Source organism: Meles meles, chromosome 18 (genome assembly GCF_922984935.1).
Source record: "Meles meles chromosome 18, mMelMel3.1 paternal haplotype, whole genome shotgun sequence".
NCBI classification, from domain to species: Eukaryota; Metazoa; Chordata; class Mammalia; order Carnivora; family Mustelidae; genus Meles; species Meles meles.
The window spans coordinates 50531515-50557841 of record NC_060083.1 but is presented as its reverse complement, the minus strand read 5'-3'; the positions used below and the strand labels follow the sequence as shown (position 1 = coordinate 50557841).

The 26327-nt window shown below is 39.3% G+C and overlaps 1 protein-coding gene across 3 annotated transcripts; it reads left to right on the top strand.

The window, feature by feature from the left end:
- The first annotated feature begins 60 nt into the window (after positions 1-60).
- Positions 61-19948, top strand: NOL11 (nucleolar protein 11). Of its 3 annotated transcripts, none has more exons than XM_045986386.1 (18): positions 61-206; positions 2200-2313; positions 2432-2488; positions 4213-4361; positions 5702-5759; positions 6051-6195; positions 8334-8522; positions 10172-10248; positions 12275-12398; positions 12985-13073; positions 14132-14200; positions 14890-15074; positions 15229-15354; positions 15510-15740; positions 16164-16242; positions 17327-17419; positions 17930-18037; positions 18202-19948. In XM_045986386.1, exons 1-18 carry the CDS (start codon positions 66-68, stop codon positions 18316-18318), a joined length of 2151 nt encoding a protein of 716 aa, XP_045842342.1. In that variant the 5' UTR covers positions 61-65; the 3' UTR covers positions 18319-19948. The 3 variants fall into 3 exon arrangements, with proteins under 3 accessions (XP_045842342.1, XP_045842341.1, XP_045842343.1); XM_045986385.1 differs by having other exon boundaries at positions 16161-16242; XM_045986387.1 differs by lacking the exon at positions 14132-14200 and having other exon boundaries at positions 16161-16242.
- Positions 19949-26327: the final 6379 nt, after the last annotated feature.

The window sequence follows — 26327 nt, the reverse complement described above, 5'->3', positions numbered from 1 at the left end:
TTCTCGCGAGAGAAAGCGCAAAGCCTGCCGGGAGGGATGAGCGGCAGTCAGTAGGTTTGCCCAAAATGGCAGCGTTGGAGGAGGGGTTCACGTTGTCTGCGGTACCCTTGGGTGCCGGGCCTCACGGACTTCTAGGCGTGGAGCAGAGCGACAAAGCAGACCAGTTTTTAGTGACGGACGGCGGCAGGACCGTCATCCTCTATAAGGTGAGGGTGATGTGGTCGGAGAGCGCCCGCTGAGGTCTCGCCCCTTTCTGAGCACGGAACCAGCCAGAGCTGCAGGTTTCTCACAGCTTCCGAGAGAGATCGTCGAGCGGCTTATTGGAGAGCTGGCCCGGCCTCTCCGGCACGGTGAATGAGGTCTAGCGTGGGACTCGGCTTTTCTGGAGAGAGAGAGAGAGAGAGAGAGACATCTTTCCGACTTTCAGGCGGCGGAGCGTCTGAGTGCACGTGGGTTTGACTCAGAAAGGAAAGGAAAACCTGGGCTTTCGCTTCGCATCTCCCGGTGATGGCCTTAAGATCCCCTCCCGGGTTTTCAGTTACTCTAGCTGCCCACGAAGGGTTGAACGGAGATTGGGCGGGAGAGAGTGACTGGCAGCGTGGGAACAGTGGTTTAACTTTGTGCCCATACACTTTCCCCCTCTCTTTGGGGGAAAAGTTTTGCTCGTTTGATTTCTTAGTAGCTTGATGCAATCCTGATTCCGAGTGAGCTGTCAGTTGCCTACTAACTACGCGCTATAAATCCTGGAGTTGAGTCCTGGGCAGGCTCTATAGGTCCCGCCCCCTTTTTATCCAAACTCTTCACTCAAGACTCCGGAGCAGTTTTGCTTTTAGTAGTCTCGTAGCAAGTAATTATATTTATCTGGACTGCTGAACATAGTTTCCCGTGTCTTTAAGAAGCTAGCTCTCTACTTTGAAGTTTTGGGAACAGGTTGCCAACATTCCCTGTAGCGTTTGCTGGTGTTGACTCTTTCTGATGACACTTGGTTTTTACCTCCACCGTCAGGTGGACTTAAAATTTTGCGGTTCCGGGCGCCTGGGTGGCTCAGTGGGTTAAGCCACTGCCTTCGGCTCAGGTCATGATCTCAGGGTCCTGGGATCGAGTCCCGCATCGGGCTCTCTGCTTGGCAGGGAGCCTGCTTCTCTCTCTCTCTCTCTCTCTCTCTCTGCCTGCCTCTCTGCCTACTTGTGATCTCTCTATGTCAAATAAATAAATAAAATCTTTAAAAAAATAAAAATAAAAAAAAAAACATAAAATTTTGCGGTTCCTGCATAAAATACAGTGACTGGAATTGGCATGATCCCAGGTATACCTGCTCAGTTTCCCACGCCCCATTTAAAGGCACAGTGGAATCCCATTGTTTTTGTTAATTTGCTTTTTTCTTTTAGTAACTTAGTTACATTTTCATTTTAATTAATTTTTTAACGTTTTTTATTTTTTATTTTTTAAAAAATATTTATTTGAGAAAGAGGGAGAAGCAGACTGCTGCTGAGCTGGGAGGCTGATTGGGGGGGGTGAGCGGGTCATCCCAGGACTCAGAGGTCATGACCCTAGCTAAAGGCAGAGGCTTAACCAATTGAACCACCCAGGCACCTCGAGTTTTTTTTGTTGTTGTTGTTGTTTTTACATTTTATGTATTTATTTGATGGAGAGAGAGACTGCAGAGAGAAACAGTGAGAGAGGGAACACAAACAGGGGAGTGGGAGAGGGAGAAGCAGGCTTCCGGCTGAGCAAGCCTGATGCAGGGCTTGGATCCCAGAGTCCTGGGATCATGGCCAGAGCTGGAAGGCAGACTCTTAACGACTGAGCCACCAGGCACCCTGGCACCCCAAGCTTTTTATATTTGTAGTAAAATACAACATGCAGTTTACTGTTAACTATTTTTTGAGTATACTGTACAGTGTATTAAGTATGTTTATGTCGTGCAGCCATCACACCATCCGTCTCCCAAACTCTTCATCTTGAAAAACTGAAATAAGCAGTAACTCCCCATTCCCCCAGCCCCGGACACCACCATTCTACTTTCTGTCTTAAGTGGAATCATACAGTGTTTGCCTTTTTTGTGATTACTTACTTTTTTACTTTGGGAAATTTATTAAATGTTATTATTATTATTTTCTTTGTCTTGATTGTAAATTTAATTGCTGTAACATCTGAAATTGACTTTTCGAATATTGTATGTTGCCTTGATTTTACTAGGTTTCTGATCAGAAACCCTTGGGAAGCTGGTCAGTGAAACAAGGTCAAATTATAACATGTCCAGCTGTATGCAACTTTCAAACTGGAGAGTATATTGTTGTACATGATAATAAGGTGAGTTTTAAAACTTTTTACATAATATATGCAACAGATCAAATGTCGATTTGGTAACTTTGTGTTAAATGTAAGTGGAAATTGGAATGCTTTTTAAACTTGTGTGTATTGATTTAAGGTTTTGAGAATATGGAGTAATGAAGACGTAAACCTGGATAAAGTATTTAAAGCTACAGTAAGTCTTTGGATTTTTTTTTTTTTTTTAAGATTTGTATTTATTTGAGAGAAAGAAAGAGCACAAGTGGGGAGAAGGAGAAGCAGCTCCCGACTGAGCAGGGAGTCTGATGCGGGGCTCAATCCTAGGACCCCACAATCGTGACCTGAGCTGAAAGGAGACACTTAACTAACTGAGCCACCCAGGCTCACATATTAGTCTTTGGATTTTCTAGTGTGTCTATTAGCTTACTGGTGAGATGGAATAATTTATAATGTAGTATTTTGTTTATCTTAGTATATCTGTGAAAGTGAACATAAAAGTTATATCAGCTTTTCATTCTAGTTATTTTATAGTGTATCTTGGAACACATCTTAGTTCATTAATGTGTTAGAAAATAGAAACTTTATTATTACATGAGATTAAGGATTTAAATAATTCTTGAATGATACGTTTTCAGTTACTTCCATGAGTTTAGATGTTTATGATGTGTCCCTAGTGAGAACTTCACTGTGCCTTTCTTAAAATAGGTAGAACAGACCCTGCTGATTCTATTATATATCTTAAGAGTGTACAGAATACAGTAAGAAAGAACCTTGAGTAACTGTGCCTTTTCTACTAATGACCTAAAGTGTGTGTGTGTGTGTGTGTGTGTATGTGTGTGTGCATAAAGATCTATTTATTTGAGAGAGAGAGAGCACATGCAAGTGGTCGGGGGTGGTGGAAGGGAGAGAGAGAATCTCAAGCAGACCCCTCTGAGCGTGGAGCCAGAGACAGGGCTGGATTTCACAACCCTGAGATCATGGCTTGAGCCGAAATCAAGAGTCATAAGCTTAACAGATCAAGCCACCCAGGCACCCCTAACCTAAAGTGTGTTAATTAACTTTTCTTACTTAAAAATGAGGGTCTCAAACTAGGGTAACCTTGAAAGTTATTTCCAGTTATGAATGTCTAACTAAATACAATTGGTAGATTTTAGAAGTGGCACATGATAGAACTGATTGAGATGTAATGACAGTTACCACTTGGACCCTCGAAACTTCTAGCTAGCTGTGTTGTCTCCTGGCCCCAGTCTTTCTATTTACCTGGCAGTAACATGATCCTTAATTTTACAGTGGAGTTAACTTCTTTTCTTGGGCTTACAGGCTGTAGTTGTAATTATGGCATCAGTCTTTATCTAGCCCCAGAACTGCTTAAAACTGCATTAGTGGTGTCATTTATACCTCTCCCCACTTTCGGTCGCCAGATGTACCTCCCTCCAGTAGTCAAAATAAAAGAATAAACCAAAAATGCATAAAAATGATGACTTACAGTTGGCTCAGTCAGTTAAGTGTCTGACTCTCGATTTAGGCTCATGTCATGATCTCAGGGTTGTGGGATCAAGCCCCACATTGGACTCTGCGCTCAGTACAGAGCCTGCTTGATTTCTCTTTCCCTCTCCCTGTGCCCCTCCCTCTGCTCACCCATGCTCTCTCTAAATAAATAAATAAATTAAATCTTCAAATAAACAAATATCCTATAAAATAAAGAAAGACTTAAGGGTAGAGCAGGGGACAGGGTAAATGGTATAGGAGCAAAAGTCTTCTGTATGTATTTTATGTTGTACATTTGACTGTGGAACCACATAAAGCTGAATCAAAATGAAAACAAGTCAATTCTTAAAAATAAGCTTTCTGTAAATGTCCTTATTCTTTTAGGTAGCAATTGGTTTAAATAAAAACTAATACATTCTTACTTTCTTCTAGTTGTCTGCTGAGATATATAGGATACATTCAATACAAGGGGCAGAACCCTTAGTGCTATTCAAGGAAGGTGCTGTTCGTGGCTTAGAGGCCTTGCTTGCAGAGCCCCAGCAGAAAATTGAAACTGTTATCTCTGATGAAGAAGTGATTAAGTAAGTTCTAATACTTGTAAATGAATTTTTTCCATAATAAAAATCTACTGTGCATATTTTTAATACCATTCTTTGCTTTGTTCGAAAGTATTTTGGTTATAAATATAGTAAAAGCTTAATTAAAAACCATTTATATGCCATTGACCAAATTAGCAACCTCCAAAAGCCTCTGGAGTGATAGGTGACTGGGGAGACTGTATAGGCATGTGAGTCCTGTTTTGATGACAGAAGACTGTATAGGAGTTATTTGAAGATGACATGGGTAGTGCCATGAGCCCAAAATCTCTCCCTGTTACATTGCCCTGACTGCCAAGGTCAGAACCCTTACCCCTGAGGACAAGTATAGTTTGTTGTTAGTGACATGATGATAGTGCTTTGAGCACCCTGCTTTCCCAGATTCTGGTATAAACTGGGAAAATGACTCTCTAATGATAGAAGGAAATTTCATGATTTCACATTTCTCCAGTCCCCATTATTTTTTTTTTAAGATTTTATTTATTTGGCAGAGAGAGAGATTTTGTACAAAGAGGGGAGTGGCAGGCAGAGAGAGAAGGAGATTCCCCGCAGAGCAGGGAGCCCGATTCAGGGGTCAGTCCCCAGACCCTAGGATCATGACTTGAGCTGAAGGTAGACACCTAACCGGCTGAACCACTCAGGCGCCCCCGAGTCCTCATTATTTGATCACATTTCCTATTTAGTTAACTTGCTGCCTCTCCTGGTCCACTTGATGCAAGCTAAATTTCTAAAAGTCAGAAGGAAGACTTGTACTTAGTGAACAATGTAGACAGTGACCAGGTGTATCTTGGACTGCTCTGTTGAATGGCTCTAATGTGTGAGCAGCTGTGTTTGGAGGAAATCTTCAGGAAAAAGGGATATAGGTAGAGGATATGAGTTCTAGTGGCCACTTTGCCAGAATTTGGCTGTGTAGCCTCAGTTACAAGCTCTTTATCTTCCCTGTGCCTCCTCTCCAGGCAGGTGAGATCCTAATATTTTCCTCAGAGTACTAGTCCTGAAAGTGACTGAAAAGGAAGGGGAAGGGGAGGGGTCAAATAAGTTGAATAACACTGCCTACTGTCACACACCCACCCCTTTGGAGCTTTACAATTCACATTGTCTTTAAAGCTCTGGGAAGTTAAGCAATTTGCATTTAATCCAGAGATTCATTTGGCAGAGAAATATCTATTAATTCTCCGTGAAATGTAATTTGAAACACTGAATTAAGTTCTCTGATGTCTATTTGACTCTAAAAAATAATAGAAGATATTCTCTGAAATTTAGCTTGATAGGTTTCTCTCAGCTGGTGATTTGGCATTTTATAAATTTTCTTCCTATTTTTTTAGGTGGACAAAGATTTTCATGGTATTTAAGCATCCTGTTCTAATTTTTATTACTGAAAAAGTAAGTGGTATCTTTAATTCCTGGCCTATTTTGTGACATTTCAAATTCGCATATATTATTTTTAAACTAAAAATGGGCTTTAGTATTTCTCTCAGAAGATTTTTTTTATTGTGTATCTTTTTTAAATACTAAAAAATCTTCTAGTTACAAAGAAATATTTTTAGAACAATTTAATTGGACAAGAGGTTTTTAAGCACTCATTAATCAGGAGGGTGACAACTGGCTTTAACATATAAATATAATTGGTTGAGATGGGAATATTTTTAAATAAAATAACCTTTTTATGTGCAGCATGGAAATTACTTTGCTTACATACAAAAGTTCAACTCACATACCTTAAGCAAATACACGCTCTTACATGGACAAGAAGAAAAATCTGTTATACAGAGTTTCACTGCATCTATGGATCGGAAATTCATCTCCCTGATGTCATTAAGTAAGTATTTTTCTTCAAACTTACAGAGATTATAAATAAAGGACGGTGGGTTTTCTGAGTTAGCATCTGAGGTTTTTTGCAGTTTTCTGTTGTAGCACTTCCTTCCTCTGCTTCCTTCTAAGCATTTGTGCCTTCACTTTTTGCACTTTGCCATATCTGTCATGCATTACGTCACTGGTTCTCTGCAGCTAATTTTTATATCTTAAGATTCATCAGGGCGCCTGAGTGCTCGGTCCATTAAGTGTCTGCCTTCAGTTCAGGTCATGATCCTGAGGTCCTGGGACCTCCCAGTCCTGGGCTCCCTCCTCAGCAGAGAGTCTGCTTCTCCCTTTCTCTCCCCCTCTTCTTCTCCCCCTGCCTATGTTTATTGTCTCTCTCTTTTAAATAAATAAAATCTGTTAAAAATATATGTATTTATATATTTTTAACAGATGTTATTTATATATTTATTAACTATAAAAATTTATTAATTATAAATATATTTTATATATATATATAAAGCAGTAGTAACATAATACCAATAAAGAAGGGAAAAATTCTTTTTTATCTTTATCATCATAAGGCTAGGTTCTTTGATACTGTAAGTAGTGAAGCATAAAATAACTAAGGCGGCCCTGGTTGGCTTAGTCCGTTAAGCGTCTGCCTTCAGCTCAGGTTGTGATCCTGGGGTCCTGGGATCGTGTCTCACATTGGGATCTCTGCTCACCTGCTGCTCCCTCTCCCTCTGCCTGTTGCTCTGTCTACTTATGCTCACACACACACATGCACACACTCTCTCTGTCAAATAAATAAATAAAAACTTTTAAAATAAGTAAATAAATAATAAAATAACGAAGGTTGGTATTGAGTGACCCTCCTAGTTCTCTTTTCTAGCCTTAAGATTTAGGGTACCCTTCTTTGAACGATGGTGGAGGCAGGTGAGTTAACGGAATCTAACAAAGCATTCGTGGCCTGTGCCAGCCAGCGTTTTATAGATTTGTTTATCCCTTGTAGATTATCTGTATCTAATGGTCTAAACTATAACCCTATTCTTAGGTGACTAGGAAAAAGAAAAAATGCCTTTGTGGTGTCCTCTTTATCCTGCCCTTTATGGCTCCTCTTGAAGTTGTTTTGAGAGAATTAAGGGAGGAAAGAACAAGGAGAATATTTTCATAGTATGACAATTTAAAAATCTTAATATCTTTTTTTTTATTGGTTTCAAAGGTAGAATTTAGTGATTCATTAGTTGCATATAAGACCCAGTGCTCATTACATCAAGTACCCTCCTTAATGCCCATCACCGAATTAGCCCTTCCTCCCACCTCAATTTAAAAATCTGTGAGATTTTTTAATGTGCAAGTGTTTGCAATGGCTATTAAGAAAAAGTTCCCATCATTTACTTTATCTAGAAGGTCTTTGGAATTCACTTAATGCCTTTGCTTAAGAGGGACTGGTTTTCTTATAGTTTAATCTGTAAGATATACTTAGTGATTTGGTTTGGTTTTCTTTAGTTTGTTTTTTTTAAGTAGGCTTCATGCCCAGCATGGGGCTTGACCTCACAACCCTGAGATTAAGAGTTTCATACTCTACAGACTGAGCCAGCCAGGTGCCCCAGATACACTTACTGCTGAATGAAAGTTTATGAGTTAAGTTTTAGCTTACTGAATGAACACTGTAATAAGGGAGTCTGAAGCAAAGGTCATAAAATCTTCCTGTAGCATAACTAGAACCACAATAAAATTGCCAAAATTCCATTGACATGCCAAAAAACAGCAATTTCATATGGTTTTCAGGGTGATGCAGTAATGAGAAATGTCATGTATAGACCAGAAGGCTAATTAATGTCGAATGTGAGGTATACATCCTTTTAGGGACTAGGTTGTCTGTATTCCTGCAGTTCCCTTGCATATTCTAAGCTATTAGGAGTATTTAGCTGTTGTGATAATTCTTACTGAGAGATTAATAATAATATTACTCCCTCAAGTTTAGGTTTGTAGTACAATTAAGGAAAAGCATAGAGTGGTATGATTTTGAATCTTTATTTTTCTAGTTGTATCCTATATGAAATTGATACAACTTATAAACAACTTAGTACCTTGAACTGAAACAGATACGGAGCTGTCCTTTATCTGATAATAACAAATACTTGTTTCCAACAGGCTCTGATGGATGTATATATGAAACCTTGGTTCCAATACATCCAAGTGATCCAGAGAAAGATCAGAGGGTGGTTAGATCACTGTTGCTCAAGACTGTGGTGTCTGGTGATGCTCGAAATGGTGTTGCACTCACCGTCCTGGATCAAGATCATGTAGCGGTCCTAGGACCACCGCTGCCATCTTCCAAGGGTGACTGAAATCTGATCCATTAAGAAGTCCTTTGGATTTTTCCTTCAAAGTGTACCTTTTAGTCTTTTTCCTTTTTATTTATTATTACCCATTAGTTTTCTTTAGCATCATAATCAAATTATTTTTGTAGCTTCCTAACTCTCCTTGAATAGGTCTTTGATTTCAACTTACATTAGTTACTTTTTAAAGTTTATTTTATTTATTTGTGTATTTACTTATTTACCTATTTATTTATTTTTACTTATTTCTACACCCAACACTCAAACTTAAAACCCTGAGATCAAGAGTCACATACTCTGTTGACTGAGTCAGCCAGGTGCCCCATCTTTTAGAAATATTCCTTGTATCACTACCTCACTCGTGACTAATGTCTTAAAGGAATAAAAACTGCCAATATCTGTGCCAGCCCATAGGCATTTGATCATTGGTAAGCCTTGTGGTAGGGATTCGAATTCATAGCCTTTTAGCAGAAAGGAAATCTACTAGACTTGGACGACCTGATATTCAGGGACTGCTAATAGGCTTTTTCATCTCTGACATCAGAGCATCATACTCATTTCCACCTCACCTTGCCCCCAGATGACCCCTGCACACACACACAGACTTACTGTCCATCACAAAAAATACATTTGTTCTGGCCAGTGTGAGATTAGGGTCTTTCAGGCAACACTATGAAACTCAGAATTTTTTGTCTAGTATTCAGGTCTCTCTATAGTCTAGACCTCATCCACTTTTTCCAGTCTCTTTTCTCAGTCTCTGAGCAAGAATCCTCTGATTTATTCATCCCAGGCTTCCTACTGACTGTACTCTTAACCTGCCCTTCCTAGTCTGTGTATTGTGTCCTTAACGTTTCTCCCTCTTAAGATAGGAGCTACTAGTTAACAGCATAGCTGTCCTGCACAGGGCATTTTATGTATGTTATCTTGTTTGTATCATTTAATCTTTCAGCAACACTAGGAAAGAAAGTAGTTACTAACACCAGTCCTGTTTTACAAGTCAGCAGACAGGTATTGGATAACCAAGTAGGGTGACCCTTTTTACCTAGGCCACAGACCTCACTGATCTCCAGTTCTGACACTTTGTCACTGTACCATGCTGTGCTTCTCTAGCCCCGACGTCATCCCTCTTCTGGGTCCTGCTCTAACCCCCAAAGCCCGGTAACTACTGTTAGAGCTTCCAGTGTCTCTTTCTAGAGTCTTTTCACGTGTGTACAAGCAAATACTACTAATTTTTCTTTCCTCTTCTTTTCACTTGTATAGTAGCATACCATTCACACTTGTGCACCTAATTTATTCACTTACTGAGGGATCGTAGAGCCCTTTGCATATCAACATTTATTACTAATTTATTATTATTGTTATGATTAACACTTTATTTTTTTAGAGCAGTTTAAGATTCACAGCAAAATTAGGGGAAGGTACGTAGATATCCCATATGCCCACTGCCCTTACCCATGTCCACTTCTTGTCATAAGATCTCATTTCCTTGAGTTTCTGCGGCAATCACTGTCTTCATTACTCATTTTATACCTAATAAAACAAGACTGTTTAACTGTGAGTCTCCTAATCTCCTCACTTCCTTCCCCATCACCCTCAGCGTCACATGTTTATATGTGGTACAACTCTGAATTTGTTTGTCTTACTTTGTAGAATGCATCTCCATATGGAACACAAAATTTCAAACACTACAGACTTCCAAAGAGCTACCACAGGGGACCAGCGGTCAAGTAAGTTTTTGGTTTTGGGGATTTTTAAATTTAGTTACTTTTGTGCATGATAAATACAGTATAAAGGAAGAGACTTCATATTTTAATAATTTGGCAGTTTTTTATTAAATTGAGAAAATATTTTTTACTTGCAAGATGATATTTAATTTGGTTATTGTTTCAAGTTTTGTTAAGTTTGTCACTTTCAATTATAGGCAATTTTAGATCAAGGAAGAACAATGAGCAAATAAAACGTAGCTGCTCTTTGGTTTGAAGTTTTTACTTTTGTATTTATAAATATTTCCATTTATTATTATTATTATTATTTTTTAAAGATTTTATTTATTTGTTTGTCGGAGGGAGAGATCACAAGTAGGCAGAGAGGCAGGCAGGTGGATGGGGAAGCAGGCTCCCTGCTGAGCAGAGAACCTGATGTGGGGCTCGATTCCATGAGCCTGAGATCATGACCTGAGTTGAGGGCAGAGGCTTAACCTACTGAGCCACCCAGGTGCCCCTTTATTATTATTATTTTTTAAGTATTCTCTATATCCACTCTGGGGCTTGAACTCACAACTTCGAGACCAAGAGTCACATGCTATACTGACTAAGCCAGCCAGGAGCCCCATTCCAATTCCACTTGTATTTTCAACCATACACCAGGGCTGTTACTTTTCTTAAGAAATTAGTCTTTTAGGTTACGTGGGAAACATTATCATGGAGTTACATAAGGATTATTTTTTTAAGATTTATTTCTATATTTATTTGAGAGACAGAGACAAAGAGAGGGAGGGCAGGCCAAGCACGGGGAGGGGCAAAGGGAGAGGAGAGAGGGAATCTCAAGTAGACTCCCTGCTGAGTGCAGAGGCCGCTATGGGGCTCTATCCCAGGCTCCTGAGATCATGACCTGAGCCGAAATGAAGAGCTGGATGCTTAACTGACTGAGCCACTCAGGTTCCACTTAATAAGAATTATTGAAGAGTTTAAATGTTAGCCAGCCAGACCAAACTTCTGAGGCAGGGGTAATTATCTATTTTGTTACCCATTTTTTCTTCAGTGTCTATCAAAGGTGCCCATAAGGATTGGTTGTTTAGTGAATGCATTTTCATATATAAATAAAATGTAATCAAGGTAATGTGATATTAAGATAGTTGTAATTAGAGCATAAGGAGACTAGATTTCACAGCATACAATATGATTTTATATTGAAACAAATAATAATAAAATTAACCACTTACAGTTCTACCACTCTAAGAAACTTGTTTGATTTCCATGTTCCTTTAAGCTTTTTGTTCATATATCCATCTTACATTTTACCATTTTAAAAAGTGGAGTTATAAGATAGAAACAATGTTAGCAGCAGCCCTTTCTCCCCATGATCCTGTCCCCGGGCTTTAATAAAAATCACCTTTCTGCACCAAAACAAACAAAAAAAAACATTAAATTCTGCTTTTATCATCTAGCACATCATTAACAGAGTGCCCTGTTACAGTACCCTTGGTAATTATTACATTAATAGGTGTATAACTGTTATACAGTGGCAGTATTACTTCTAAGTCATTATTTTAAATGCATATGTTGATCAGATTTTTAGGAGTAAAGAGTATTCTTCAAATTATGCTTTATTCAGACGTGGGCAAAATAAGAGCTGTGTAAACCTACCCAGTTAATAGGTTGTACATGTGAGATTATTCTGGAAAGTTGCTTAACTTTGTTTTGTCATTTTTTTTTGTTACATTAAGATTCCTCATACCGTAAGTTATAGTTATAAATGCAACTCAGATCTTAGAAGTGGAAAAAAAATTACTTACTTTTTTTCTTTTTAAAAAGATTTTATTTATTTATTTGACAGAGACAGAGGGAAACAGTGAGCGAGGGGATACAAGCAGGGGAAGTGGGAGAGGGAGAAGCAGGCTTCCTGATGATCAGGGAGCCTGATACAGGGCTCAATCCCAGGACCCTGGGATCATGACCTGAGCCAAAGGCAGATGCTTAATGACTGAGCCACCCAGGCGCCCCTGCTTACATTTTTTATAACATTTTTTTGTAGCTCTGGTATTACGGGGAAAATTTATTTGTGCTACATGGAAAATTTCTTACGGTGATTCCATACAAGTGTGAAGTGTCTTCATTAGCAGGTGCTCTTGGAAAACTCAAGCATAGTCAAGATCCAGGTAGGAACTTCCGTTTGTGGTTTATTTTTGTTTTTGTTTTTTAAGTAACCTCTATATCCATTGTCGATCTTGAACCTGAGATCAAGAGTTGCATGCTCTACTGACTGAGCCAGCCAGGTGCCCCAGGACCTTCTGTTTTTTTATTAATATAAACCATTTTATTAACTTCCAGTTTGATGTAAATTTCTACAACCATCAGTTTACAGAACCTCTTTTTGATGTTGAAATTGGCCACGATTCATTGAAGTTTCCTTGACCCAGGTATCTACCTTGAGAACAGTCTCCACTCGGAAGACTGAAGATCAGTCTTCTGACATCAGGGGCAGTGGGAGAGTCCAGACAAAATGATTAATAGTTTTACCCTTCCAGGCTTATTAGTGGTCTCCTCTCTTGGCTCATTGTTACTGGCACACAGCTTTATACTGTATTATGACATACTGATCTGGGGTTCTCAGGGGAATTCAGTGATCTTTAAACCCTCTCTTAAACTGTGCACAAATGGTCATTTTTTTGTTGTTCTTTGATTGGTTGGCTAAATACAGTAGGTCAAAAAATTCCAGAAATTGTATGCTTTGTGTTTTCTTAGGCACTCAGACTGCGCCTCACTTTGTAAACTGGGAAACATCTCGGGAATATAGACTTGGATCCCAGAACTCAGAGCAGTCGAAGAGAATTGTAAGTTTGGTAGTTGAAATAGAAATGTTAATGCAAATGCGGGGGGTGGGGAGGGAAAGAAGAAAAAGAAAAGGTCGAATTACCTTAATGCTTTCACATCTGTACAATGCTTACAGCAGAGAGAGAGGGAGAAGCAGGCTCCCTGGCTGAGCAGAGAGCCTGATGCCGGGCTCCATCCCAGGACCCTGAGACCATCACCTGAGCTGAAAGCAGAGGCTTAACCCTCTGAGCTACCCAGGCTCCCCAGCTTTGATCTTTTTTTTTTTTTTAAAGATTTTATTTATTTATTTGACAGAGAGAGAGATCACAAGTAGGCAGAGAGGCAGCTAGAGAGGGGAAGCAGGCTTCCTGCTGAGCAGAGAACCCAATGCAGGGCTTGATCCCAGGACCAAGACCATGACCTGAGCCTTAGGCAGAGGCTTAACCCACTGAGTCACCCAGGCGCCCTTGATCTTTTTTTAAAAAAGATTTTATTGAGAGAGCGCACACTCATGTGCATGTGCCCCGTGGGAGGGGGCCGTGGGAGAGGGAGAAGCAGACTCTCCGCTGAGCAATGTAGGACTCAATCCCAGGACCCTGAGATCATGGCCTGAGCCGAAGGCAGACACTCAACAACTGAGCCACCCAGGTACCCCTATAGCTTTGATCTTAATGACAGAGCAGTTTGAATCTTGAACCCACTAACCTGACATCTTTCATCCAGAAATGACATGTGTAGTGTAGTAGTTAATTTTTATGGGCATGTTTATGTTTAAGACACAGATAGGGAAAAGGGCAGTTTGCAATTAGTAATAATGCCTTCCTGAGAATAGAGATTTTTTTTTTTCTGAGAATAGAGATTTTGTGTTTAAGAAACAATACATTAAAAGTCTTAAAGGTATTTAAATTAGTTGCAATAAATCCACTTTTCACTATAACCAAATTAAAATATTTTTAAAAGTTTTTGATTAGAGCATACGTATGCTATTCTAGACTCTTTGGGACACCTTATATTCTCCTAAATGTATTTTGGATCTTTGGCATTGTTTTGAGATCCTCATTAATTTACTTAATTCCAGTTAAGGAGAAGAAAAACTGAAGTGAGTGTACAGAATCCAGCATCCAAACAACTTCTATCTGCTATAAAGGTAAATACAGTATTAAAAATACCAAAAATCAGCTCGAGTGGTTAAAAGAAATCCCATCTACTTTCATTCATTCTAATTTTTATAATTTTTTTTTTTTTTTGTATCTGTAGCTAACAGTTGTGTAGTACATTAAGGTTGTCAGAGCTATCCAGTACTTTGGCTTCTTTGACTTGTACTAAGTATTTTGTGAGGTCAGTGTGATGGTGGCAGCCTCGTCACTATCTCTTTCCTCTTTGCATTGAATATGTTTGTAACTTAGCCTTTTAAAGAATTTGATTTCTAAACTCTGGCATTGTGTTTCATTTTGTGTTTTGTAGTTTGTCTTTAGGCGGTGAATTGCAGCATCAACTCCAGTTTCACAGGATTGCATGAATACTGTTCATGATTTAAGAAAATGTTGAGCTAGCAACTTTAAATCTTTTTTTTTTTTTTTTTAAGATTTTATTTATTTATTTGACAGAGAGAGATCACAAGTAGGCAGAGAGGCAGGCAGAGAGAGAGGAGGAAGCAGGCTCCCTGCCGAGCAGAGAGCCCGATGCGGGGCTCGATCCCAGGACCCTGAGATCATGACCTGAGCCGAAGGCAGCGGCTTAATCCACTGAGCCACCCAGGCGCCCCAAGCTAGCAACTTTAATGTGCAGAGTGACTTTAATGCACCAGACTGAACTGTCTTACTTCTGCCCTTTCAGAAAGATTCAGAAAAACACATTGAAGTAGAACTATGTAAATTTTTGGCTATTAAGCCAACACCTGACTTTAATACTATTATTGGGGACATAGTATCAGAACTCCTGGGAAGACACAAAGCAGAACCATCATTTTATCCCCGGAACTCTTTGATGCAGCTTATCCAAACACATGTGCTTTCTCATAGGTAAGTGTTTCTATGTACCAAACTTGACATGCAATAACTTCTTTGACCTTGTTTTTTTACTAATTTTCATACTCTGAAAAAGCTTACACAGTATTTGCAGTTGAGATTTTTCTTAATACAAAAGAATGATTCATGGTGTTTTTTTTTGTCTTAGCTTATGCCCTGGCTTGATGGAGGCTGCCTTAGAAAAGGCAGATGTACAGATGTTACAGCTCTGTCTGCAACAGTTCCCTGACATTCCCGAATCAGTCACCTGTGCTTGCTTAAAAATTTTCTTGAGGTAAGTTAGAAGCCGAAGGTCCTTTTTCATTACTGCATTTTTAATCTTTTACATTACTTGATTTTTCAAACTTTGAATGCCTACGAAATGAACATTTTTCTAGCGAGATCATGCAGTGATTAGAATTCATTTCTCGCTTTCAATTAACATGATAGCATTAGTGACGGCAGTCTTCAAGAAGCAGAAGTCAATGTGGAATCAGTTTCTGACTATAGTGGTTCTGTGCAAGAGGAAAAAATGGAAGAGCAAACGGAAGTTCTTCACAATGGCTTCAATGCTGAAGAAGAAAACTGTGCTAACTGTGATCGGGAGTTAAACAAAAAGCCTCAGGATGCAGCAGAGGAGACCACGTCGTGCCCTGTGATACCAAAGAGAGCAGCTCTGCTGTATCCTTTGAAATAATTTCCCCCGCATTGTCTCTTTCCCTACACTCAAGTGCTGAGCAGCAACTAGGGAGTAAATAGATCATTTCAGTAGATTCCTGTTTTGCAGTTTTTTTCAGTTTCTGCTGGAAAATGGAGTACAGTCAGTGCTCTATGCAAACAGCTTTCTTAAATCTGATTTAAGAAGCTTTATGAAGGCAAAAACTTTATTGATTTTAAAAATTAATGTTCTGGATAAATACCAATTACAGGAGTGAAGTATTTCAAATGATCTCTGGTATTTATGAGAAAGTTCAGTGATAGAGCTCTTTGAGAAAAGTAAAACTTTTTGCAAATTTAGAAGAGATACCACTGGGGAAAGGAGTTACTCATAATTTCAGTGGAAAAGCCTTTATTGAAACAAGGTTTTCCTTTAGTCCTAAGTAGAAATGCAATTCTTCATTCAGCTTACAGTGAAATGTTTCTTCTGCCTCACTTGAAAGACATTCCAGCACAACATGTTACTGTAAGTATTCTTAGCATCCTATACAGTTTTATTTCTGCTTTGTTTATTTTTTTAAAAGACTTTATTTATTTGAGAGAGAGAGTGTGCATCAGATGGGGGAAGGTCAGAGGGAGAAGCAAACTCTCCACTGTCCGGGGAGCTTCATGGGCAGGTTGGGGCGGGAGAGGCTTGTTCCTTGGACTCTCTGATCATGACCTGAGCTGAAGGGAGACACTTAACTGACTGAGCCACCCAGGTGCCCCTTATTTCTGGTGTAAATTTTCCTGCTTAACTCTAACCAGCTTTAGGGCATTTTTGAAAGGTTATCAGGTTCTTTCATGTGAATAAGAGGTTTCCCAGCCCCACCCTGAAAAATAGTGCCTAGGAGACGAATAACTTTTGGTTGGCAGATCTTAGCATATTCCTGGTGCCAAGCCTGAAGGCCAGGTTAATCCATCTAAGTTAAAAGCAAGTGTCTGGCTGGCTCAGTTGGTAGAGCATGTGACGCTTGATCTCGGGGTTATGAGTTCGAGCCCATGTTGGGTGTAGAGATTACTTTTAAAATACGTATATGCAGGGGCGCCTGGGTGGCTCAGTGGGTTAAAGCCTCTGCCTTCAGCTCAGGTCATGGTCTCAGAGTCCGGGGATCGAGCCCCGCATCGGGCTCTCTGCTCAGCCAGAGCCTGCTCCCCCTCTCTCTCTGCCTGCCTCTCTGCCTACTTGTGATCTCTCTCTCTCTGTCAAATAAATAAATAAAACCTTTAAAAAAAAATACATAGATACATAGATACATACACGTTTTGGGTATTTAGTTGTTGTTTTTCTTTAAGTAGAAACTAAAAGTTGCTGAGAGATGGATTTTCTTTTCTACTTACTACTTAAAAACAGAATAAGCTCCCCAGCCACCCCTCCCAAACCAGATGAATTCCTTATTGATGGCGAAGACTGCATTTTATTCATTTTTGTGTCCCCAGGTGTCTAGCATATTTGTTTGATGTATAACTAAACTCAGTACCTTCTTAAATTTTTTTGTCTCTTTGTTAGCTTTATATAGAGAGAACATTTTTCTATCAAGGCGATAATTGTCCTTTTTTCCCCTACCCAGCTATTTCTCCAGTATTTGTATTTCCTTTATCTGAAATGTAGTGAAAATGCTACTATGACTCTTCCTGGACTACACCCTCCAACCCTGAACCAAGTAAGATCATCTTTTTTTCAATTTATTGTTTTACTTTTTAATTCAAGTATAGATAACATACAGTATTATATTAGTTTCAGGTATACAGTATAGTGATTCAGCCCTTCCTTACAACATCCTGTGCTCATCCTGATCAGTGAACTCTCTTACTCCCCTTCGCCTATTTACCCCATCCCTCCACCTGCCTACCCTCTGGTAATCAACAGTTGTTCTCTCTAGTTAAGAGGCTGTTTTTTTGGTTTGTCTCTTTTTTCTTTGTTCATATGTTTTGTAAATTCCCTACATGGGTGAAATCATATGAAAAAGATTGAGTTATGCTTGTGAAATAAGTGTAAATCAAAGAAGAGTGTTTTTTACGTTGGTTAGAAATGACTCCATTTCTAAACTTAAATGCTTAGATTTTAGTAAAAAGACTAATTTTTATATCTGAGATAATTCTGGACTTTGTAAAATGAATTAAGCTAAAATTAAATTTAAAATCTTAATTTTCCTTTTCCTGTTTGTCTTCAGATTATGGATTGGATATGTCTACTTCTGGATGCTAACTTTACTGTTGTTGTAATGATACCAGAAGCAAAAAGGCTACTGTTGAGTCTTTACAAGTTTGTGAAATCCCAGGTGTGTGATTATTTGATATATACCGAGTTTCATTAGTACCCAAATTATCACTTAAATTATAATTTATTCTTAAAATTTTTATCTTGGAATAGTTATAAGTGGTCATGGAGGATTTGTACTTGTAAAAGTTATGGTAAAAGTTACTCTGAAACTTTTTTCTTTAGATTTGCATTTGTTCCGAGCTCAACAAGATTGAAGTAAGTTTTCGTGAGCTGCAGAAATTAAATCAAGAAAAGAACAATAGAGAATTATATTCGATTGAAGTGCTGGAACTCTTCTGATATAACCAGTTCTCCTTCACAGACGTTTTATGAGCCTCTTTTATCTGATTTCTTCCTGCTCATCCAGGCAAGGGATGTGTTTTGTTTGTGACTCTCGCTGTCAGTGACAAGAGAAATGTGTCAGCTAGTACCTGGGCCATCACTTATGGATGCTTCTGGGTTGGACTGTAGGTTTCATGTGAACCTATTTTAGTTTATAGACATTGGTGGGGAAAGGTTCTGAAGCTTTTTTTAAATATGTAACTGAGCTGATTTTAAGTAAACTTATTTGTGTATTGATAAAAATCTAATTTCTTACCATGTTTTTTGATTAGTTTTTCATTTAGTTAAAGGAAAAAAATCACCATCGAAATGGTGATTTTAAGAAGAGTGTAGTTTTATTAGAGTCAGAAGCTGTCCCAGTGCATCTAAGCTCTTGGGTGACAAAGGAGGTGAATTCCGTAAGCAGGATGGGGAAGGGTCTTCATATGCTTCTCTTCTGCCACTTTCTTCTGTCCTTTACCTGCTTCCACTTACCTTCTTTTCATGCTCAGGGGTTGAACAATACCTCTTTCTATTTATTATCTCTCAGATTATCTTCGTGATTAGTTGGTAATTTAGGTTTCTCTTCTGAAAATAGTTTTATGGGTTGACTGACCATAGAATTTCCCGTTTTAACTCTTTGGATTTAGGGCAAGTGAGGGACTTTATGTAGACAAAATGGTATTTTGTTTCTGGAAAAGAAACTCAAATTTATCTTTGGTAAAAGTAAAATCATTCTTTCAGGTGATGAATAAGATCTCTATAAATAACTGGAAACATTTCTGAACTGTGCAAGTCTGTTAAGTAAATCATTTTGGAAACCTGTTTTAACTTGAAGGGTTAGAATATGTTAAAAAAAAAATTCCTGTAAATTCTAGTGCAGAAATGCAAGTTCAAGTGTGATTATAGAGATAGAGTTACAGAATCCCAGCTACTTAACATAATTTGCATCAGAGAAGGCTTCACTTTAGGCTTCACTCTCTGTAAACTTTAGTAACAACTATGGCAGATAGCAGACAGCTGCTGCTTCTCAGTCTGCTTACTCTATCTTTAATCCTGAGAGAAAAGATTCACAAGGGTAACCCTGTATATTAATTGTCATGTTCACTTCGTATAATAGGACTTCTTGCTCAATTTAAAGTGAAACAGTTACTTCTCAGCAGAAGTAAAAAATGCAGACTTTCATAGTAGTTTCTGTATATGTCCTTATAAAAATAAATATTGGTTCTTTTACAGTCTTTATTGTGAAGTTTAGTAATTTGGTTGTAAATATGGAAACATTGCTGATGCTCAATATAAATACAAAATTAGGTTGCGTACAGTCTGAGTCACTAAATTTAGAAATAAGGATTTTATAAGGACATACAGAAAACTTTTATTGAAGTACAGTCGACAGCAGACTCTTATAGGCTGAGTCCTTCAAGCCAAGGATTGTGTCTTGTCTTTTCTGCACTCTAAACACAGGACCACAGGCACATAATTAGTGTTCTGTAAATGGTTATTGAATAAAGTTATTGAATAATGGATCTTATCTGTCCAGCTATAGGGTAACAACTCTGAGGGTTTGCAGTAATCTTTCTGGAAAATAAATCTATCTTTGTTCACTACATATAGGCAGTGTACCTTTTTCCTCGATCCTTTTTTTTTTTTTTTAAGATTTTATTTGTTTGAGAGAGAGAGAGTGAACATGGGGGGATGGGGCAGAGGGAGAAGCAGACTCCTTGCTCAGCAGGGAGCCCAATGCAGGGCTCTGTCCCAGTACCCTGGGATCATGACCTGAGCTGAAGGCAGACACTTAATGACTGAGCCACGGAGGCATCCCTAGTCCCAAAATAGTTTTAAGAAAAAACAGTGAACACCTGTTTATTCTTGACTTAAATTTACCTATTGTTAACATTCTGCCATGTTCCTTTCACCGCTGTCCATATATTTTTTCTTTCTTTAATGAATCATTTGAGAGTTATTTGCAAACATCCAGATTAATCCCCTAATTCAGTTTAAGCCCATAAATACATCAGTTTAATCCTCTAAAACAAGAGCATTATTTTACATGACCACAATGCAATTATCAAAGTCAGATAATTAATAGTAATACAATACTGTTTGGAATGATGACAGTCCTTCAGATTTCCATAATTGCCTCAGTAATGTACCTAGAGCTGGACTTTTTCCTCCTAAAATCCTTTTCAAGGATATTGTGTTGTATTTAGTTTTCATATTTCCTCAACCTCCCTAGATATTGCCTTCTTGAGAAATCTAGGCCATTTATTTTGCTGAATGTCCCTCAATGTGGATTTGTCTTATTTTCACATGATCAGATTCAGATTAAACATTTTGACAGGGGATGCTACAGAGATAACACAGCAGGACGAGGCTTTGATGCAACTTACCCCATCATTGCTGATATTTTATTGGATAACTTAGTTAAGGTAGGGCTTACCAGCTTGCCTCTGCCTTTTCTCTTTGTAACCCCTAAGTATCCTGTGTATATCTTTGAGACTGTGCGAATATCTTATTCTGGAATATTCTTCCCTAACAGTGGTTTTAGATCTCTTGGTAATTTTTGCCTCAATCAGTTTTTACTTCGGTGGATGTGATTGGAAATTATAAAATTGTTTTGGCATAAATTTCACGTTAAAACTGAACAGTGCTCTATAGCTATACCATTCTCATCTCTGCTGTCTGCTTTCTAATCTGTATGTGGATGGCCAGATGAATGGATGGAGTTGTTTCACAGATTTAAATAGTTACCACATTGAGCATACACTGTGTGGTCTGTTATTTACATTTAATATTTTCATAAAAATATTTTTTTACATAGTATGTTTCGATTCTTAGAAATTTCACACTCAGAAAACCATATACCTGAAAAGGCTTACGAGTAATTTATTCCTAAATGTTGAGTGTCTCATGCAGTTCCCACTTTGTACTTAGTAGAACTGAAGTGTGACTTTAGACTATACCATTCCACTTCTGTAAATCATCATCATTATAATTTGGGGACACTTAACAGCATACCCAAATTACCAGAATATTTGGAATTCTTCTGTTTGCTACAGACAAATATCTTAAGTAAAAAAAAATAGTAAAAATTCTGGACAGCCCTTTTGAAGAGTCATCATTTTAAATTACCTCCTCCTGGAACCTTTTCTTTCCTTTTTTTTTTTTTTTTAAGGTTTTAAAAAATTATTTATTTATTTGACAGAGATCACAAGTAGGCAGAGAGAAAGGAGGAAGCAGGCTCCCCACTGAGCAGAGAGCCCGATGAGGGGCTCGATCCCAGGACCTTGGGATCATGACCTGAGCTGAAGGCAGAGGCTTTAACCCACTGAGCCACCCAGGTGCCCCAACCTTTTCTTTACTTAAGAAAGCAGTGTACTGTTACTAAAGTGGTTTTATTTTCTTCTATTTTAATTTCCTTTAAGTAGGCTCCACACCCAACATGGGGCTTTAACTCACAACTCTGAGATGAAGAGTTTCATCCTCTATGACTAAGCCATTTAGGTACCCCTAAAGTGGTTTTAAATAAATGTCTGTTAAGGTTTTCCTATTGCTTTTAGGTCACATACTATTACCTAGATTAACAAAGCCAGTAGTTAGAGTTGTGGGTTTGTTTTTTTTTAAGTATTTATTTATTATTTTAGACAGTACAACCAGGGGGAAGGGGGTAAGGGAGGGGAGAGAAACTGAAGCAGACTCGGTGCTGAGTGTGAAGCCTGATGTGGGGCTCACTCTCACGACCCGAGTTGAACTCAAGGGTCAGACACTTAACTGACTGAGTCACTCAGGCACCCCAGATAGAGTTGTGGTTTTGTGTATTAGATATTTCATTTCTAAATCAATCCAAATCCCAGTTGCTCCACTACTTTATGCTCATTTTCATACTTAGATACTGTAATTTGGTGTTTCATCTTAGGACTATGACCCCAAATTACTATATAATTTTGTGTAGGAAAAATTTTGTTTGTGTAAGACTTGCTTCACAGTAGTCCTTCTTGGGATGTAGTTTATAGGAACACCTCATGACAATAAATGGATTCCGTCCATATAGTCTTCAAAAGATTCTCTGATAGATTCCGCTTGAGATTCTCTTTGTCCCTTTACCCACTCCTGCTCGCATTCTGTCACTTGCTTTCTCGAAGATAAATAAATCTTCAAAAAAAAAAAAGCCTGCATGGCTTAGTCAGTTAAGCATCCAACTTGACTTTGGCTCAGGTCATGATCTCAGGATCGTGAAATTGAGCCCTTCGTCTGGTTTGCCCGGGAGGTGGAGCCTGCTTAAGATTCACTTTCCTTCTGCATCTACTCCCCCAACTCATATTTGCACGCATACCCTCTCTCTTAAAAAAAAAAAGTTATCTGTCACCTATAGAGAAGCTGGGAGATTTTTTCTTAATTTTTTAAAATAATTTATTTTTTTAAAGATTTTGTTCATTTGAGAGAGAACTAGCAAGCATGAGCGAGAGGGAAAAGCAGACTCCCTGCTGAGCAGGGAGCCCGGTGAGGGGCTGGATCCCAGGACCCTGAGATCATGACCTGAGCTAAAGGCAGATATTTACCCGACTGAGCCACCCAGGTACCCCACAATTCATTTTTTTAATACAATTTAAGTCAGCCCTATGCCTAACATGGGGCCTGAACTGATGACCCCGAGATTAAGAGTCTCATGGTCTGCCAGCTGAGCCAGCTGGGCACCCCAAGAAGCTGAGAGATTTGCTCAAGATTGCTTACTATTCAGTGGCAGTGTTTGGGCTCAAACTCAAGCTCTTTTTAAAAATAAGTACTGAGGGGAACGACTAGATGGCTCAGCGGGTTAAGCGTCTGCGTTTCGCTCAGGTCATCGTCCCAGGGTCTTGGGATTGGATCCCACATGGGCTCCTTGCTCAGCAGGGAACCTGCTTCTCTGCCTGCTGCTCCCACTGTGTGTGCTCTCTTTCTCTCTCTGACAACTAAATAAATACAGTATGTTAAAAAATTGGGCATAGAGCCTCCTTTTAAAAAAAGACTTAAAATTTGTGCAAATACACTAAAACCCTCAGGAGAACATCACTTAGGACCATAGGTATTGGGCTAACGCACTTAAGCCTTTCTTGCTGAAACCCTGTGCCAGGGCAGATTGGACTGTGGTTCGAGAAGAGGCAAGGACTCAACTTCTGTTAGGAGCTGTTAGCAGATGAAATTTGAAGATAAATATGATTAAATAATTACTGAGTGGCAATTAGTAAGACAGCCTGGATGGCAAATAACTACAAGATGAAGGAAAGTCCTACAAACATGAAGCTAGTAAGGAACCAAGGGATTGGTTAGACACAGAAGCAGAATTCCTGCCTTTTACGTGCTTATTCCTGTCTAGAAGAGGAGACAACAAAACAAAATCAAAAGCGATACAAGCTCATCTTTCTATTCCCAACAAGTCTGACAGTTAAGTCTTCTGGAGTACTCCATAAAGAAAAATTTACAGCAGTGTTCCCTGAACTTTCAGGATCATAGATGAGTACAGTTCCAAAAGATTCTGGATTCTGACACAAGGTTACCAAGGCTTTGTTTTGCTAATTAACCTTTTTTTTTTAAAGATTTTATTTATTTATTTGACGAGAAATCAAGTAGGCAGGCAGGCAGAGAGAAGCGGGAAGCAGGCTCCCTGCTAAGCAAAGAGCTTGATAACGGAGCTCAATCGCAGGACCCTGAGATCATCACCTGAGCTGAAGGCAGAGGCTTCAGGTGCCAGTGAGCCACCCCGGTGCCCCTGTTTTGCTAATTAACCTCTAAAATGTACTCTATTTTGCCCTAATTCTTCTCAAATTACCTCCTATGTTTGCTAACAGCCACCAGGCATCAACCCAAGGACTTCTGTGTGGAGCCACAGGTTTAGAGATGGTCAGAGAAAGGTTAGACCTAGGCTTTCAGTGGACAAGATTTATATAGGCAGAGTTACCTGCTCCAAAAATAATTCAGAACTACAGTCAAGAAAATTGAAATTAGCATCTTTAATTTTGCTGTGATGAATTACATTTTTCTGAAATTAATTTGCTGCTTACAAGATGAATATGATAAGGCTCTGAGTTTAATCTACGGAAAGTCCTGTGATGATTCACGTCTCCTACCATTTTTCTCATTGAACTGTCACGAACTTTTCATTTCCGTAGGTGGCCATGACAACATTTTCCCTTTACTTTGCACAAAAGCTTTTCTGTCAGCGTATGCAAGTTTTAAATGTTCAGTTCCTAGAAGGATCATCTAGTTTGGAGGTTGGGAAACCATAAGCTATGGGACATACCTACCTGACTGCAGTTTCTGTATGGCTTACAAACTAAGGATGGCTTTATATTTTTTAATGGTCAGGAAAGAAAATCAAAAGAGCAGTAATAATTCTTGACACATGAAAATTATATGGAATTCAGATCTTAGTGCCTGTAATACACCTGGTGGCTGGTGGGTTGGGCATGTATCACGTAGGGCGAGGCCCTGTAAGGAGAACCTGTGCCCAAGGGACCACAGCATTAAATAGCAAGTGAAAGGCACCATGACAGGTTGAGAGAGACACTGCAGAAGAAAGGAAAATGGTTTGTCTGTATTACCTTTAGGGACTCTTCTCACCTGCTTTTGAGCGAGGAGCCCCACATTTTCAGTTTGTCCTAGACTTTGACAATTATGTAACTGGCCCTGCCTGTACGTTCCTTATTCAGAGGGAGGACAATAATACCTGCCTTCTGAGATTGCTGTGGAAATGAAATAAAATAACTTAAGATGAAAGATCACATTCTGCCTGGACTGGCTTTTGTACAGCACTTGAGAGTTTACATGTAATTTCTAGTGCGGTGACTCCGTTGCTGTGTACGGAAGGGTGAGATGGGTTCAAGAGCAGGGCCTAGAAGGACTACAGAGACAAACCCAGATGCAGATAGTACAAGTAGTGCCAGGATTCTGTTCAGAGGTTTCATTTTGCCAGCAGAATCCACAGCTTGGTGAGGGCATGGTGACACCAGCAGAGGTAGTTTTCTGGGGGATCAGCGTGAAAGAGGACGTGCTCGTACATTACGCTAGGTTACCCCGGAGCCTATGACTTAAGTAACCCACGTGGGTAGTACAGAGTATAAAGATGAACAAAATGCTATCCCCATCCTCAAGTGTCTCCCAGTCCTATGGGGAGGCCCAGAAACATTGTAAGCCAAACATTAAATGTCCTAAGTGCTGGGGGAGTTTTGAGGAGGGTGAAGCTTGCTCCCAGTTAGGGAATCATGGAAGGCTTTGTGGAGGAGGTGGCATTTGAAGTCCATTTTATAAGATGGCTGAAGACTGGAAATACAGAATTGAGAGAGGACACTTCCAAAAGAAGAGTCAAAACCAAGATCACTGGGTGCCTGATTGGCTCGGTCAGTGGAGCATGTGACTCTTGCTCTAGGGGCCTGAACTCAAGCCCCATGTTGGGTGTAGAGCTTATTTTAAAAACAAATGGGTGCCTAGCTGGCTCAGTTGGTCGAGTATGAGACTCTTGGTTTTGGGGTTGTGAGTTCAAGCCCAGCGTTGGGTATAGAGATTACTTAGAAATAAAATCTTTTTTTATTTTAAAGATTTTATTTATTATTAGACAGAGATCAAAAGTAGGCATAGAGGCGGGTGGAGAGGGGCGGGGGGTGGGGGGAAGCAGGCTCCCTGCTGAGCAGAGAGCCCTATGTGGGGCTCGATCCCAGGACCCTGAGATCATGACCTGAGCCAAAGGCAGAGGCCTAACCCACTGAGCCACCCAGGTGCCCTAACCTCTTTTTTTTTTCTTAAGATTTTATTTTTATTTGACAGAGACGGAACCCAAGCAAGGGGAGTGGGAGAAGGAGAAGCAGGCTTCCTGCTGAGCAGCCCCATGCGGGGCTCGCTCTGAGAACCCTGGGATCATGACCTGAGCCAGGCAGACACTTAACAACTGAACCACCCAGATACCCCAAAAGTATTGCTTTTTTTTAAAAAAAATGTGATAAAATACACATACCATG

Excerpts from the sequence above, each read along its gene's own strand:
- NOL11 (XM_045986385.1), top strand. The coding sequence starts at position 66 with ATGGCAGCGTTGGAGGAGGGGTTCACGTTGTCTGCGGTACCCTTGGGT. Across the intron at positions 12,399-12,984 it reads CAAGCATAGTCAAGATCCAG|GCACTCAGACTGCGCCTCAC; the intron begins GTAGGAACTTCC and ends GTGTTTTCTTAG. Across the intron at positions 14,201-14,889 it reads AACTTCTATCTGCTATAAAG|AAAGATTCAGAAAAACACAT; the intron begins GTAAATACAGTA and ends CTGCCCTTTCAG.